Source organism: Canis aureus, chromosome 11 (genome assembly GCF_053574225.1).
Source record: "Canis aureus isolate CA01 chromosome 11, VMU_Caureus_v.1.0, whole genome shotgun sequence".
Lineage (NCBI taxonomy): Eukaryota > Metazoa > Chordata > Mammalia > Carnivora > Canidae > Canis > Canis aureus.
Window position 1 is genome coordinate 71,536,851 of NC_135621.1, and position 16,409 is coordinate 71,553,259.

The window sequence follows — 16,409 nt, forward strand, 5'->3', positions numbered from 1 at the left end:
TGCGGCCGAGCCAACACCACCCGTCTCCCAGGATGTGATGTGTCACCACGCCACCAAGGACGCCCAGCACAGGGCCAGCCGCCCAGGAGCACGCAGGGGACGTCGTGTGCCGCCCGCGGGCCTGGACCTGCTCAGCCGGCCTGGCCGCCCCAGCGCCCCCAGGACACGGCCAGGGACAGCCCGGCCCGACAGGCACCGCAACCCCACAGGCCCAGGGATGCCTGGGGAGCGAGTCACGGTTCCGGGGCTGCTGTGGAGGAGCGAGGCCTCTGCGCCGCCCCCACCAGCCTCCCCTGAGGCCTGGGCTGCGCTGACCTCGACGCCCCTGCGCGGCGGTGACCTCGGGGACACGGGGGGACTTTGCCGCGGGCCGGGGTTGACGGAGATCCTTTAACACCCGCCCCCCTGCGACCCCCCCACTGAGGCCCACTCCCAAGGGGGCTGGCGGCACCTTGCCTTGCCCCCTTCCTGGCGCTGCCACAGCCTCACCCGCCGGGGCCCGTCGGGCCGCGTCCACCCCGGCTCACAGAGCGCAAGGGGCACACGCAGCCCGCGGGCGGCCTTCCCCCCAAGCCCCGCCACCTGGACTTCGGCCCCGGCACGAGGACCCTGCTGTATCACACGCGAGGTGTCGCATGCGGAGAAGAGCCAGGAGCTTCATCGAACATCTAAGGCCCAACATGCCTTGGGCCCAGGGTGACCCCGGGGTCCCGGGATCGAGTCCCGCGTCGGGCTCCCTGCGTGGAGCCTGCTCCTCCCTCTGCCTGGGTCTCTGCCTCTCTCTCTCTCTATCTCTCTCTGTGTCTCTCATGAATAAATAAATAAAATCTTAAAAAAAAAGAATCAAATTTCTACTAGTTAAAATTGGCTGGTCTTTCTCTACCCCTCACATGATATTCCTACTAGGAAAAAATAGAAAATTTTATTATGCAGTTTCTTAAAACCACCAGTGGACCAAGCCTCACTCTACCGCTAGCCCGGGATGCAACAGTGCGTGGCTCTGCAAACCTCTGAAATCTTTTCAAAGACTTTTGACAGTGTTATTTTAGTTTATTATTGTTATTCTCCCCCAACAGAAGAAACGTTGCATCGTTTTGTAATCAAACCGCATTTGCAAACATCGACAAGAGGCTGTGTAATGTCTTACGCACGCACACAGCATAATCATCTATTGTCAACACACAAACGTCCTGGTGGTGTGACACGTCTCCCACCCACTGCCCTCTACCCAGTGTTCCCTTCTCAGATCCATAAATGACCTTCATCTCAGAAACACTCGGCGCTGCCCTTCCCTCACTGATTGGAGCACCCCTGCAGTCGTTCGGGGTGACTCGCAGAGGCAGATCTGGGGACAGGGAGGCCGGGAAGCCTCGAGGGGACAGGCTACCAAAGCAACAGGTACCTGGCCCTGCCCCAGGGAGTGGGCCATCTTCAGGCACCGCAGTGAAGAGGGTGCAGTCTGTCCTCCACCCACCTCTGCTACTCCCTAAAAAACACACACCTGCCCAAATGCCAGCAGTTTTGTCCTGCCCTCTGGTCATTTAGGTCACCCCGCCCAGGCCTGCCATCCCCAGGGAGTGCCCGTCTCAGAGTCTCCGCTCCACATCTATCTCCGGGGCATCAGGGAGCCATCAGCCAGCTCTCAGGCGGGAAAGTATTCATGCACAAATTCACTTTGATGAACAATGGAATCCAACAGAAACGGAGGGACTGTAGGCTATGAGGCAGCCGAGGGCTGCGGTGGGGAGGGCTGCCCTGTGAACCTGAGACGAGAGCGTGCCCCAAACCAGGGAGAGTACGGCTAGCCCTGATCAGGATCAGCTCAACAGCATCAGATGCATCCAGAATCACTGAGGTTCCAATAAAATACCTTTCCTAAAATGTGAAGCTTCCAAAAAATAAAAATAAAAACAAAGTGAAGCTTCCATTGCCAAAACAGTATTTTAATTACTTTAGGGGGAAATCTTGCTAAAATGTGGCCCACGTAGGGCTCCTGGGGGGCTCAGTCAGTCAAGCATCTGCCTTCAGCTCAAGTCATGATCCCAGAGTCCTGGGATCCAGCCGGTCGGGCTCCCCGCTCATGGGAAGTCTTCTCTCTCTCCCTCTCCCCCTCAGCTTGTGCACGCTCTCCTCCTCTCTCTCAAATAAATAAACAAAATCATTTTTTTAAAAAAATGTGAAAAAAAGCAAATAAAATAAAATTAAAAATTAAAAAAATGTGGCCCACAGTTCCCTGTTGCCTTAAAAACTACCCTTTCCCCGGACACCCGGGGTGGCTCAGTCGGTTAAGCATCTGACTTCGGTTCAGATCATAATCTCAGGGCCCAGCATCAGGCTCCCAGTGGGGAGTGGGGAGTGTGCTGCACCTGCTCCCTCTGCCTTGTTCATGAGCACACTCTCATAAATAAATTAAATAAATAAATAAATAAATAAATAAATAAATCTTTAAAAAACAAACACTGACGTGGTCCTCATTATGAGCATTCCCTGCGGAACAAGACAATAATGTGATCATGTTTCCTGATTGTCCCCCTGGCCTTCCCCACGGCCTTCACTTTCTTGGCATCTACGTGTCTGAGTCTAAAAACTACCTACCAAAAATAATAAAATAAAATAAAATAAAATAAAATAAAATAAAATAAAATAAAATAAGTAAAATAAATAAAAACTACCTATCAGCCCCACCTTCCAGCCTTCCAGGCTGTTTCCTCTCATCTGAAGTGGCTGAGAAGTCAGACAGCCACTCTTATTAGAGCAGTGCGCTAAGTAAGGGGCAACAGACGGGAGGCCCTCAGAAGGCTAAAGCACCTGGCTTAGATGCAAGGATTTTGATGGAGCTATTTCTACAGATCCTACTTCCAATAACTCCCAGTTTAGGGCTAAAGTCCAAAGAGAGGGATGCCTGGGTGGCTGGGTTGAGCGTCTGCCTTTGGCCCCGGGCGTAATCCTGGAGTCCCAGGATCGAGTCCCACGTCGGGCTCCCTGCATGGAGCCTACTTTTCTCTCTGCCTCTGTCTGTGTCTCTCATGAATAAAAAATAAAAAATTCTTTAAAAATAAAATAAAGTCCAAAGAGAGATGAGGCTTCAAGACTCAGTCCCACCAGAAGGTTCCTTCCAGATATTTATCACCCACCCTTTGGCTGGTAGGAAGTTTCTATTACTGTGATGCTGACGCAGAACTCCGCGCTTTGCTCTTCTCCGTGTGCTAGTCCGGCCCTGCCGGGGGAGCGGCGCTGCTGAGCCCCTCGAGGCCCGGGGCCTTGCCTCCCGAGGAGCTTCATCAAGAGGGATGAGGGCACAGCCCTGCGATACCTTACAGGCCTCAACCTCCTGCCCCAGCACTGGGGCGGCACCTGTGACCGTGGCCGCTATATGGCGTGACCACCCGGGACGGTGAAGGGAGACCCCACGGGGAGGGCAGGGCACCAGCAGGCGGACCAGCACCAGGGCACACGCCCGCTGGCACCGTCACGTGCCAGCTCTCCGAGGAACCCAGAGGCTGGTGTCAGGACAGGGCCACCTGGCCTGTGTTTGGAGCTCTTCCGAGCAATGATCTCACTCTGCATTTTTCGCCCCGTGGGTTGTGACCCACTACTGGGTTACGAAATCAGTTTAGTGGGTCACGGCCAGCAATTTTCTTTAAAAAGTAAATAGAACAGAAGATATCCAAGTGCATCGCACACAACGAGGGGGTTATCTTTATAAAACTTTTGCTTCGGTTTCACTTATCTGTGTGTCGGTGTGTGGGGCGGTTGGGACAGGAGATAGATTTCTCACAGGGAGCGGTGGTCAAGGAAGTTTGGGACGCAGTAACCGAAGAGCACGCACGCATCCTGCGGCTCATCTCCCCGGGACCCGTCTCTGCTACCGCCCACCTCTGATGAGAGGTCCACAGGACTCTTCAAGGTCCTCAGGTGGCGGCACCTGGAAGGCAAGGTCGGTTGGTCGGTCGGGAAGCCTCCTTGGACGGAGCGGGGCGGGCTGCGGCACGAGCAGGGGCAGGGAGGGCGCAGCAAGGCTGGAAGGAGAGGCGTGGGCAACGTGGGCAACGGGCGGGGGGGACGAGGCGGGGGACCTGTGGGCCGGAGCTGCAGACGCCGCCTTCCTGGGGGCAGGCTAGGGGCTGAGGTTAGAGCTGCGGGGGAGGAAAGCTGGTCTGCCTCCAAGCACCCCCTTGCAAAGTTACCTGTGACCCTGGGTGGGAGTGGGGGGTCAGGCCTGGTGCCCCCCTCTCTCAGGGATAGTGCCTGCTTTTCTTTTGCCAATTTAAATTTAACTTTCAGTTAACTATTAAAATGAAAAATTCAGTTCCTCAGTTATAGTAGCCACATCCTGGCCCCCCGACAGCCACATGTGGCTGGTGGCCCGCCTACGGTGCGGCGCAGAACGTTCCCACCAAAGCAGCAGCGTCTACTGGACAGACACATTCTGGGTTTTTTTTTAAGATTTTATTTATTTATTCACGAGAGACCCAGAGAGAGGCAGAGACACAGGCAGGGGGAAAAGCAGGCTCCCTGCAGGGAGCCCGATGCGGGACTCGATCCTGGGTCTCCAGGATGACCCCCTGGGCCGAAGGCAGGTGCTGAACCGCTGAGCCCCCCGGGCTGCCCTGGACAGACACATTCTAGAACGAGCAAATGCTCCGCTCATTCTAGGCGCCTCCCCCCAGGAATCCAACAGCTTCTGTTACGTCTGTTAAACCTGCAGGTCTAAGTGTCTCTGGAGACGTAGCGGAATGACTTAAATTCTTACCAAAGGGCAACGGGCGATATGAACAGAATGAAGAAAGCCAGAGTCTAAGAAGCCATCGACGGGAGGCCGCGCATAGGACGGAGGGACGTCAGACAATAAGACGCGGCCCTGGCCACGCGAGCTGCCTGGGGGTCCAGAGAATGAGGATAAGCTCCTCTATTGGGGGATGTGGAAAACCTTGAGAACTGGGAGGAAGTGACCCACAGTCATTACTCATCTTCAAGTGAGTCCGTTCCCAGCAGCCGTCAGCAAGGGGGCTCGACCCCAGGAGTAAGCGCTTCTCCCCTTGTAAGAAGGGAGCAGGAAGAGTGGGCGCAGGCCTTCCCGGGGGGACGCCCGTCCTTGGCCCTCCTCCGCTCCCTGCACTTGCTTTACCACTAGGTCCAGGCCTCCAGCTCCTTCACGCCAATGACTCCCCGAGAAACAGCACCCGCGCGGGCCTAGGGGCTCCAGTGCTAACTGGTCATCGCTACCAGGAGCCTCCCGCAGCAGGCCCAGGAGAACCCGAGCCGTCCGCGGCCCCCTGGCCCCCTCCTGTGTTCTGGTTTCTGGCTCATCCTCCACTTGCTCACTCCATCATCCAGGTCAGCACCCGTGAGTCACCCCAGACTCCTCCCCCTCCTTCCTTGCTCCCCACCCAAGGTCGCCACGTCCGGGCCACCTCTCCACTCTGCCACGACTCTGCCCAGCTCGGACCCTCTCCAGCCCTCACCTTCACAGGGCCCGGCCACCGGTCTTCCTGCTTCCAGTCACGACCACCCCCAGCCCAGTGGTTCTTAACCACAGATGAGCAACAGGTCACTTGGAGAGGCATTTAAAATCGAGACTCTGACTCAGTAGGTCTGGCCAGGTGGAGCACGTGTATTTTGCAAAAGTGCCCCAGGTGGCTGTGATGCGTGTCCTTCATTAAGAACCACTGCCTCCTCCCCCTCCTCCTCCTCCTTCTTATTAATAACAACAAAAACAACAATTAACATTTTTTTGTGCGCTCACATGTCCTGCCTCATGTAATCTTCATGACAACCTTGTGAGGTAGGAGCTATCATCTACTCCCATTTTACAGTTGTTGAAACTGAGGCGCAGAAGTCCCACGGCTAGTGACGGGAGGACCAGAACACGACCCGCCACTCCTTGCCACTCTGCTCTCTACACCACTGCTCCCTCCTGAACACCCTCCAAAGACCATTCCAGAAAAAGCTGGAAGGGGCACCTGCGTGGTTCAGTCAGTGAAACATCTGACTCTTGATTTCGACGCAAGTCATGATCTCAGGCTCGAGCAATGGAGCCGGGTGCTGGGTTCCACATGCTGAGCCAGGAGTCTGCTTGAGACTCTCTCTCCCTCTGCCCCTGCCCCCTCCTCATTCACAAGCACGCACGCTCTCTCTCTAAAATAAATAAATCTTAAAAAAAAAAAAAGATACGAACTTACACACTCATGATTTCCCTCTCTATCCAATCTCCCACCGCAGCTTCTTAACACCATAAGAAATATCTTGATCAGGAGGGTGGCAATAGAGTAGACACATTATAAAAATTCCCTAAGAAGGATGCTTAGGACTTCTGACTTCACTGTATGTTCATTACTCCTCAGTAAAAAAAAAAAAAAAAAAAAAAAAAAAATCCTGAAAAAAGTCACTTAGGAAATAAAAAGAAAGAAGAAAAAAGAAAAGAAAGAACCAAGCAAATGTGAAATAGGTAAAAACATGCATGCACAGAAGAAGCTAGAAAGAAGCGATCACAGTGTTGGAGATTATGAAGAATTCTTTCTGGAATAACACATTAAAAAACAGATTAGGAGAAGATCCCCAGGGCTCATCCACAGGGAAATCCTTAGAGGAGACCAGGCTTGGAGAGGGCACGGCCTGGAGGCAGGGTTGCCTGCAAGATGGACAGGAAAACGCCGGCGCGGGCGGGCTGGGCGACAGTGGGGAGCATAGGGCTACGCATTCTAGAGACACAGGAGCTCTGAGGGTCCACAGGACTGTCTTTGGGTCAGAGACTGTGGAATGGCCCACGTGGAGGTCCGCGGTAGTGAGGGGCTTCTTCCTTGAAGAGGCCATGTGATTTCTACACCAAGAAGAAAGTCCAGCCCCATGAAGTCTGGGTCCCGGTATGTTTGGTGCTTATGAATGCAAAGGACTCCACTGGGATCTCCCATGTTTCCAGCTCCACTATGCAGTCCAAGGGAGAGGACGTGGCACCTTGATTTTGAAGTCGACCTTAAAAGACCAAAGAAAACTCGGAGAAAGAGTCCGACGACATATACCTCACACTAGCGCCCATTAAGATACATTTGGAGAAAATGTGATCAAAACAGAAGGAACTGGTGTACAACAGACAATTCCCTAGAAAAGACCAGAGAGGCCTAGAGCACACCCAGAGCAGACCCAGGCATACGGGGAAAAGTCCTGCAAGACGGAGTCAGCATGTCAGACCTTGAGGCTAAGGACGGATATCTTAGTCATTAGTTAGTAGGAAAAAAGAATTTAATCCTTAACTCTTACAATTCACCAAAATATGACAAATTCCACCTAGATTAAGAATTAAATGTAAATTTCTTTAAAAAAAGAAACCATTTGGTGTCCCTGGGTGGCTCAGCAGTTTAGTGCTGCCTTTGGCCCCGGGAGTGATTCTGGAGTCCCAGGATCGAGTCCCACGTCGGGCTCCCCGCATGGAGCCTGCTTCTCCCTCTGCCTGTGTCTCTGCCTCTCTCTCTCTATGTGTGTCTCTCATGAATAAATAAATAAAAACATTAAAAAAATAAACCATTTTTAAATAAATAAATAAATAAATAAATAAATAAATAAACCAACCATTTAAGTATTGAGAATTTGTATAAATATATAATTTAGCAGCAGAGAAAACCTTTCTAGCTCTTCCCCTAAGCGGCCTAAGGTGAAAACCTCTGAAAATGGTTCACTATTCACTTGACCCAGAAAACCCTACAAAATCAAGAAATAAATAGGTTCAAATCTTCACGTCCACTTTAAGAACACGCGTGAAGCTGCCCGGGCCATCAAGGACACGCATATCTGAAACGCCACCAAGTATCTGGAAGATGTCACTTTGCAGCAGCTGTGTGCGCCGTTCCGTCGCTACAGTGTTGAGTTGGGAGGTGGGCCCAGGCCAAGCAGCGGGCTGGGCACAGGGTCGGTGGCCCAAGAAGAGTGGTGAATTTTTACTGCACGTGCTTAAAAATGCGGATCGTAATGCAGAACTTAAGGGTTTACGTGTAGATCCTCTGGTCACTGAGCACATCCAGGTGAACAAAGGCCCCAGGATGCGGCGTAGAACTCACAGGGCTCATGGTCAGATTAACTCAATCACGAGCTCTCCCTGCCACGTCGAGACGATCCTTACTGAAAAGGAGCTGATTGCTCCTACACCAGGCTGCACAGAAGAAAAAGATATTCCAGAAGAAACCGAAGAAACGGAAACGTATGGCCCAGGAGTGGATTCTGCGTAGAGTAAGTGGAACATAACAAAACAAAACCCTTGTAAGCCTGACACAAAGGCAGAGACATGCTTAGCCTAGAGATCCAAATACCAAGGAGTCTTCGGCCCCAGGAACCTCCATCAGCAACCCCACGGAGAACTGTGACCGTCCCTGCCCGTCCCCCACCCCAGCTCTCACGTATTCCAGATTCTGGCTCTCTCCACCTGCTCCGTCTGCCGCCCAGGTCAGTACCCCTGAGCCACCCAGCTCCTCCCATGCCTTCCTCCTTCCTCACCTGGAAGCTTACCACTTCTTGGCCACCTCTCCATCCTGCATCAATCTGCCGGCTTGATCCTCTCCGGCCTGGCCCTGACTGGAGGCCTCCTCCCGCCACCGTTACCAGCTCGAGGACCGCCCATGGGTCTCTCGGTTCCTCGTCACTGCCACACTGGCCCAGTGGTTTAGAAAGCCTATAAAGACCACCTTGATTGCGTGCACATTTTACCTTTGTGAATGCTTAAATAGCAAACAAACCTAAATGGCAAATGACAATCTAGGATAAAATATTTGTTATAGGGGATCCCTGGGTGGCTCAGCAGTTTGGCACCTGCCTTTGGCCCAGGGCGTGATCCTGGAGTCCCAGGATCGAGTCCTGTGTCGGGCTCCCTGCATGGAGCCTGCTTCTCCCTCCTCCTGTGTCTCGCCTCTCTCTCTCTCTATCATGAATGAATAAATTAAATAAATAAATAAATAATAAATATTTGTTATATAAAAAAGGCAAAGACTTAATAGCTTGAATATGTATCAAGTTCTCTTTTAAAGCAAAAGGACAAAAAAAGAATAAGCCACACTAAATAATGAAATACTGCACAAACGAAATGAAAAAAAGAACATACCAAATAGAAAACTAAATAAAGCACATAATCAATTCTTCTAAAGAGAATTACCAATAACTAATTGGCCTGTAAAAAAAGAATCCAAGTAATAAAAAAACAATTTAAAAAAAAAGCAGAAAAAAAAAACAAAAATTAAAAAAAAGCAGAATGGGCAGCCCGGGGGACTTAGCGGTTTGGCACCACCTTCCACCCAGGGCGTGATTCTGGGTCCCGGGATCGAGTTCCACGTTCGGCTCCCTGCAGGGAGCCTGCTTCTCCCTTTGCCTGGTCTCTGCCTCTCTCTGTGTATGTCTCTCATGAATAAATAAATAAAATCTATAAATAAATAAATAAACAAATAAATAAATAAAATATAATAGCAACAATGAAATACTATTTTTGTTTATCAAATTTTCAATTTTTAAAAAAGCAATATCTAATATTGGGAAAGATATAGTCAAAGAGATGTTCTCATAGGGCTGGCGGTTAAGAGTCTAAGTTGGTATATCCTTTCTGGAAGGCGATTGGGGAATATGAAAATTGTTCAAAGTGTGCATATTTTTTGATCTAACAATTCTACTTCAAAGTCTTGAAGTCTTGTATCCTAAGGATACAAATAAGATGTCCAGAAAGAATCATGTATAAGCCCTAACTGTTAGTAACCGAAGGGGACACTAAGGGATTAGTTAAGTCATGGTAGGTACACAGGGAAATACTACAGACCCAGGGGAAGTTCATTTATTGTCAAGGACCATCGTGTACAACGTATTGCTAAGTATGAAAAGCAAGTCACAGAACAGCACGTATGATCGGAGCCCGTCTACGTCGTGGAGTGCATGCGTGCACATGCATGACATACACACAGAAAAAAGATCTTCAGGCATGTAACCAAAATAGCAATAGTACATACCTCTGACTAGTATTATTAGTGTGGTTTCTTACTTTCTTGTTTGTTCTTTGTGCTCCCCATTTTAAGAGAGACACGGCGGGGGGATCCCTGGGTGGCTCAGCGGTTTAGCACCTGCTTTTGGCCCAGGGCGTGACCCCGGGGTCCCGGAATCGAGTCCCACGTCAGGCTCCCTGCATGGAGCCTGTTTCTCCCTCTGCCTGTGTCTCTACCTCTCTCTCCTCTCTGTGTCTATCATGAATGAATAAATAAATAAAAACTTAAAAAAAAAAAAAAGAGAGAGAGAGACACGGCGGTGTGATACGCCCCCCCCCCCATCTGCCTGCTGGGGCATCCCTGCCCGGGGTCCTCGTTCGACTCAGCATCTCCTTCCCTTACAGGTAACACGTGTGGGGTTGCTTACGCCGCTGCTTAACTTTTCAAACGTAACCTTGTCTCCTCAATTCTCTAGACCGCGGTAGGCCGGTGTCCTACAGTGCCTAGGACACAGCAGATTCTTCGTAAACGGCCCAAGACAGGACCTATCACCTCTGCTCCCCAGGTGTGGCACCGAGGCTGCGTGTTGTGGGCCACCTGTCCATCCTGTCCCACCGAAGATGCTTTCTGTTGCTGCTCATTACTGCTGAGTGACGGGGCTGTTTGTTTAAAGCCCAGGTTACTGCGCCCACACCCAGAGGCAAAGCCAGTCCCGTGGCATCCTGTAATTAAGGAACCAATAGGTGTTTCCTCTAGTGCGAAGCTGGCTTTGATCCAACAGGTCCCTGCCCACCTCTTCCGCCACCTGCACCCCATTTACAACTTCCCGCCCTGGCTGTGGGAGGCCTCCTTTGGAAAAGCACCCCCGTCATCAAAACTGTGGGCCTGTTCAGGAGTCCTGCATCCCTGGTTCCCACGCCTGACTCCCCGCTGCTCCTTGGGCTCCCGAGGGACCGAGCGCGCTCTCGTTCTCGAATGTAGGCAAACCTGCTGCCCACGCAGTCCGGCCTACGGGCCAAGAGACTGAAAGAGCCCTGGGAGACAGGTCGCTGCAGGCAGGACTCCGGGTGTTATGCAGATTCACTAAGTTAACTGTCGGGTGGCCCATAAGCTCTCTAACCAGTACTCACTTTGGTTAAATCGCCTGGAGAAAAACAATACAAAAGGCGTCAGAAATGGGAGAGTTAGAATCCGGGAGAAAAGCACAAGGGATTGCTTTGTCCCCTCCCTGTATGAATACAAGCAACCCCTGGTGCTCCCGAGGTTGCAGGAGGCGGGACGGGGAGAGGTCCCGCTGTGCCTCCTGCTGTGCCTCCTGCTGTGCCTCCTACAACCTCCGGGCGCGCGTGAGGGGCCGTGGGGAGCCTGGGCTGGCTGCTTACGGCCCCTTGCCTCGGCCTCCTCATCGGCAAAATGGGGTAACAGGGATCCTGCCTCCGACTTCCAGTGAGGATTTAGTGAGTTAACGGATATAAAGCACTTAGAATAGCTGCAGGCTACAAGCCAGCAAGACACAAGCGTCTGCCACTGTTCACAGAAGGAGTCACACGGTGACACGTGTATGCTGGCGCCGGTGCCCTTCTGTGGCTGACGGTTTCTCGGCCGCGACACTACCACAGGCGGGACTAGATCACTCTGGTGAGCGCCGCGGGACGTCTAGCAGCATCCCCGGCCTCTCCCTACCTATTTGCCACTAGTATTCCCTTAACCCTCCCACATGCCCATTTTGTGACAACCAAAAAAATCCCAAACATTGCTAACTGTCCCCTGCTAGTGGGTTTGGGGCAAATTGGCCCTTTCAGAGCCACAGACAGGGTCCTATAAAAGCCAGTGTCATGGGGCACCCAGCTGCCTCAGTCAGTAGAGCACAGACTCTTCTGTTTGGGGGCGGGGGGCGCAGAGAGAGAATCCTAAGCAGGGTCCACGCCCAACACAGTCCGTTGTGGGGCTCAGACTCGTGACCCTGAGATCATGACGTGAGCCCAAATTAAGAGTTGGACACTCAACCTACTGAGCCACCCAGGGACCCCTAGAGCACCTGACTCTTGATCTCGGGGTCATGAATCCAAGCCCCACATTAGGGGTAGAGGTGACTTAAAAAAAACAAAGCAGTGTTAGGGAGAAGCTATGCCACACTCTGAGCAGGCCTGGACATCCCACAAGAAGGCCCCGTGGGGCCTGATGTGGGAGCTGCAGGTGGGGGGCTGAACAGGCCAGTTCTGCGTCCCCAGGTGGCTGCCGTTTTCTCTCCCTGCAGGTGCAATGGGACACTGGGGCCCGCTCTTGTTGGGAGGGACCTCACCCCTGAGGAACTAAGAGGCCACAGAGGAAAGGCAGGGCAGGAGCTGACTTCTCCGGCAGCTTGGGTCTGTGGCCTTAATTAGAGAGAGCCCTGCAGACCCCAGAGGGGAGGAAGCCAGATAGGACTCAGACCTAAAGTCTTAGCCACCCCGGAGAAAATGCCCTCACCCCGTAAGGCCTGAGGGCACAGGAGCCTCCGCAGCCCCTTTGTTCTCAGAAAACACACTCCTCTTTTCATAAAATAACCTCCTGACCGTTTAAAGCTTAACATGCACTTAACTTGACCCAGGAGTCACTAGGAATGTATCCGACAGCTGTGTTAGCACAGGTGCCTGTGGTTGCAGGCTTGGGACCTCACTGCCTGGTTCAAATCCCAGACCTACCACCTACCGGGTGTGTGAGTATAGAAAAGTTACTCACCTCCGTGTGACCTAATTCCATCGTCCGTGAGGCAGGGGCGATAATAAGGCCTATGTCGTTGGACTATTCCAAGGGCTATGTGACTTCCTACACGCGAAGAAGAATGTCTGTGGTCAACAAATGTTAGCCATCGTGATGTTCGTTGTGCCCTTAGCTGGTAATAGAGCTAAAAACTTGGAAATTTATGCCAATCAACTGGTTACTGGTGCCCAGCATGTGGCATATCTATTCTAGAGAGTACTGGGCATCATTAAAAGAAATGAAGTTGACACAGATCTACTTAAATAACAGAACTCACTTAATAAGATCAAATTGCTAAATAAAGAACCGAACACGTTGCAGGTAAGTATATATAATTTGGGATTATTTGTATGTAAAAAGAACTCTACAGAAATGGATACATGTCTTTATCTGCATAGAAAACCAAGCTTTAGTTCCTAGAAGTCCACTGGATGTTCACGGTGAGCTTCCACTGTGCCCACAGGAAGCTTGCTCCAGGTACGTCTGGGATCTCCGAACAGAGCAGGTCTGCGAAGCCGGCGGGGCCCGCGTCTAAGAGCCCCTCTGCCACCCACGGGCAGCCAGGATCTCGCAGCCGGCTCCCTGTGTCCCCCAGCTTGGTCCCACCCTGCGGCCACCGCTCCCCGGGCTCCTCCTCCTGCTGCCCAGGGGTCTGCTGTAGGCGAGGTGGGACTCCGGAGACCACAGGCCTTTCCCGGTCTCCGACGGGAGCTCTGCCGAGGGCTGGGGGCCTCATCACGCCGCCTGAAATCCTTCCGTCTTCTTCAGTCTGTGCGAGAGACTCCTTTTCTTCAATGAGCGATTCCACAAACCCTCCCGTTCTCCCAAGTGCGTAAGCTTTTGGCACGCAAAGCCCAGAGACACCCGAAACTTGATTCCGTTTTCTAATCTGGGGAGCTAGTCCAGGAGCAAGTGAGCTCCAAGACTGTGAGAGTGGGAAAGGGGAAAATCGAAGGGGAAGAAAGAGATCAGCTTCTCAAATACTGCGCCAGCCGCACACACGCGGAGATGCGGAGTACAAAGTCCGAACGTTCCCACCGAGGACTTAACAGTGACTACAAGTAGGGTGAGCCTTCAAGAGGGAGAGGGGCTAGCAGGAGAGATTTACCTTTTCGTGTATTTTTTTTAAGATTTATTTATTTATTTGTTCATTCATTTATTCATTTATTTATTTATTATAGACAGAGAGAGAGAGAGGCAGAGACACAGGAGGAGGGAGAAGCCGGCTCCATGCCGGGAGCCCGACGTGAGACTTGATCCCGGGTCTCCAGGGTCGCGCCCTGGGCCAAAGGCAGGTGCTAAACCGCTGAGCCACCTGGGCATCCCCTTTAAAAAGTATTTTATGTATGGGCTGCCCAGGTGGCCCAGCCAGTTAGTGCCGCCATCAGCCCAGGGTGTGATCCTGGGGACCCGGGGTCGAGTCCCATGTCAGGCTCCCTGCGTGGAGCCTGCTTCTCCCTCGGCCTGTGTCTCTGCCTCTCTCTCTGTGTCTCTCATGAATAAATAAAATCTTAAAAAAATATATATATAATGTATATATTTTAAAGATTTATATATTACATATTTATAAATATAAATATATTATGTATATAATAAATATTAATATATATTTATATATAATATATACTAAAGATTTTATTTATTTATAAATAAATATATATATATATTTTTTTTTTACTTATTTGAGAGAATGAGTGAGGGGGAGAGAGAGAGAGAGAGAAGGAGCACGAGCAGGTGCAGAGGGAGAAGCAGGCTCCCCACTGAGCAGGGAGCCGGATGCGGGGCTTGATCCGGGACCCCGGGGTCAGGACTGAGCCAAAGGCGGACACTTGACTGGCTGAGCCCCCCAACTGCCCCTCCCTTATGTATTCCTAAGCGGCCTTTCTGTTCTAACGCCGCAGCTCTACTCAGTACCGCTGTGCAATCCGCTGTGTTAAATATGTAAGTACACGCGCATTTCCCCCGCAGGCTGGAGCCGAGCCCACCGGTGGGCACACCCCGGGGATGCAGTGGCGCGAAGGCTCGAGACCTGCCAGGAAGACGCCTTCCCAAGGCAGGAGCAAGCGCGATGAGCCGCCGGCGCCAGAGCTTGGCTCAGCGGAGACAGGGAGGAGTGGGGAGCCGAGGTAGTAGCTGTGACGTGGGGCGAAGCCCCAGGCTCTGCGAGGCAGTGGGGGTGCGAGCAGCCCAGCCCGACGGGCTCCCAGCAGGCGGGCGTGCCGGTGCCCGTGCAGGTGCCGGTGCCGGGTGCGGCGGGGCAAAGGGCGCCCGAGCGGAGGGCGAGGCCAACCTCCTCACCAGCACCCAGGAGCCAGGCAGCCTGGGGCCGCCCAGAGGGCCCACAGGGCGTGGGGGCTAAGCGAGGGCCGGAATTCCACAGCGGCAGGGAGGAGCCAGAGCCAGGGCACGGGACGGGCTCTCGGGACGGGTCGCGGGCACAGGGGCCCACGTGTGCGCCCAGGCGGGGAGCACGAGGAGGGCGGCAGCCGCGAAGTCTACGCGGGAGGGGTCAGGGTCGGGTCAGGGTCGGCTCCTGACTCAACGGACCCTGGTGATTCAGAGGGCGCGAGCGCACGAGGAGCTGCACGTGCAAAGGCCTGCAGCCGTGAGGGACCGGCCAGTTCGGGGAACGACTCAAAGTACCTCAGACTTGGGGGCGCCTGGCGGGCTCAGGGGTGGGGCGTCGCCTTGGGCCCAGGGCGTGACCCCGGGGTCCCGGGATCGAGTCCCACGCTTCTCCCTCAGCCTGTGTCTCTGCCCCCCCCTCTCTCTCTCTCTCTGGGTCTCCGATGAATAAATAAATAAAATATTAAAAAAAAAAGAAAGCAACCCCTCGGACTCAGACTCCGTACAGGGGAGCGGTCGGTGCGGCCACACAGGCTGCTCAGCAAGGGACCCAACCCGGCAGTGGCAGACGAGGCCTCCCCACTAGCACGTTCCCACCGCTCCTGCCCCCCCTCCCCGGGGTGCGTAGTCCCACAGTGCGCTTCCTCCAGGAAGTGCCCCCGACCCCCACCCCGACCCCCTCGGGGACTCAGCGCGGGCTCCCAGGGGCTCCCAAGCACCCTCCCTGCTTCCCATCCCGCAGCCTGGATTCCCTGCGCCGGGAACTTTTCCTGCCCCCCCGCAAGCGCTGGAGGCCAGGGCCCACGTCCATCGTGCTCCCGATCCCAGCACCCCACACCGTGCTCCCGATCCCAGCACCCCACACTGTGCTCCCGATCCCCAGCACCCCACACCGTGCCGCCAGGACAAGTTGTCAGTATGTATTTAACAGGAAACAAAACAACAGCAACAACAAGGCCGTGAGAAGCTAATCTTGCAGTTTCCAGCCAGGGCTGCGGATTACAAATGGGGAAGGGGAGCCGGGGGCCAGGGAGAAGGCTCTTGCGATAGTTTGGTTAGGGAGTGACGAGGGCCTGACCGGAGGCAGTGGTGGCCAGACTGGAGAACAGAAAGAGACGGGAAAATATTTGGGAGGCAGCACGGATAGGCTTGAGTGATTACCTGAGGGACGTGAGGGGATCAGATAAGGAAGGAGGGCTCCTGGGCTTGTGGCTTAGGCAGTGGGTAGAGGACAGATTAACCAAGACTGGCTATTCTGGAAGAGGAGGCAACGTGTTGGGGAAGATGAGGAAATCAGCTTAGACACGTTGACTTTGACATGCCTGGAGGGCATACAGGTGGACAGGTCCCAAGGGCAGCTGCAATCGTAGCACT

The 16,409-nt window shown here is 53.1% G+C and overlaps 1 protein-coding gene across 22 annotated transcripts in view; it reads right to left on the reverse strand.

Moving 5' to 3' along the window:
• LOC144324354 (uncharacterized) overlaps nucleotides 1-16,409 on the reverse strand; it is a 91,892-nt gene that overhangs the window by 14,136 nt on the left and 61,347 nt on the right. For 10 of the 22 annotated variants that reach the window (XR_013389911.1, XR_013389910.1, XR_013389909.1 and 7 more), the window contains one exon: nucleotides 7,222-8,903. The exons of 3 other annotated variants lie outside the window; for them this stretch is intronic. Coding sequence is in view for 1 of the 19 variants with exons in the window: in XM_077915752.1 (XP_077771878.1) it covers nucleotides 10,496-10,669; nucleotides 11,078-11,091; nucleotides 12,669-12,755 (275 nt within the window). In the remaining 18 variants the exon portion in view is untranslated. 9 more of the 22 variants (XM_077915775.1, XM_077915766.1, XM_077915774.1 and 6 more) reach the window with 7 other exon arrangements.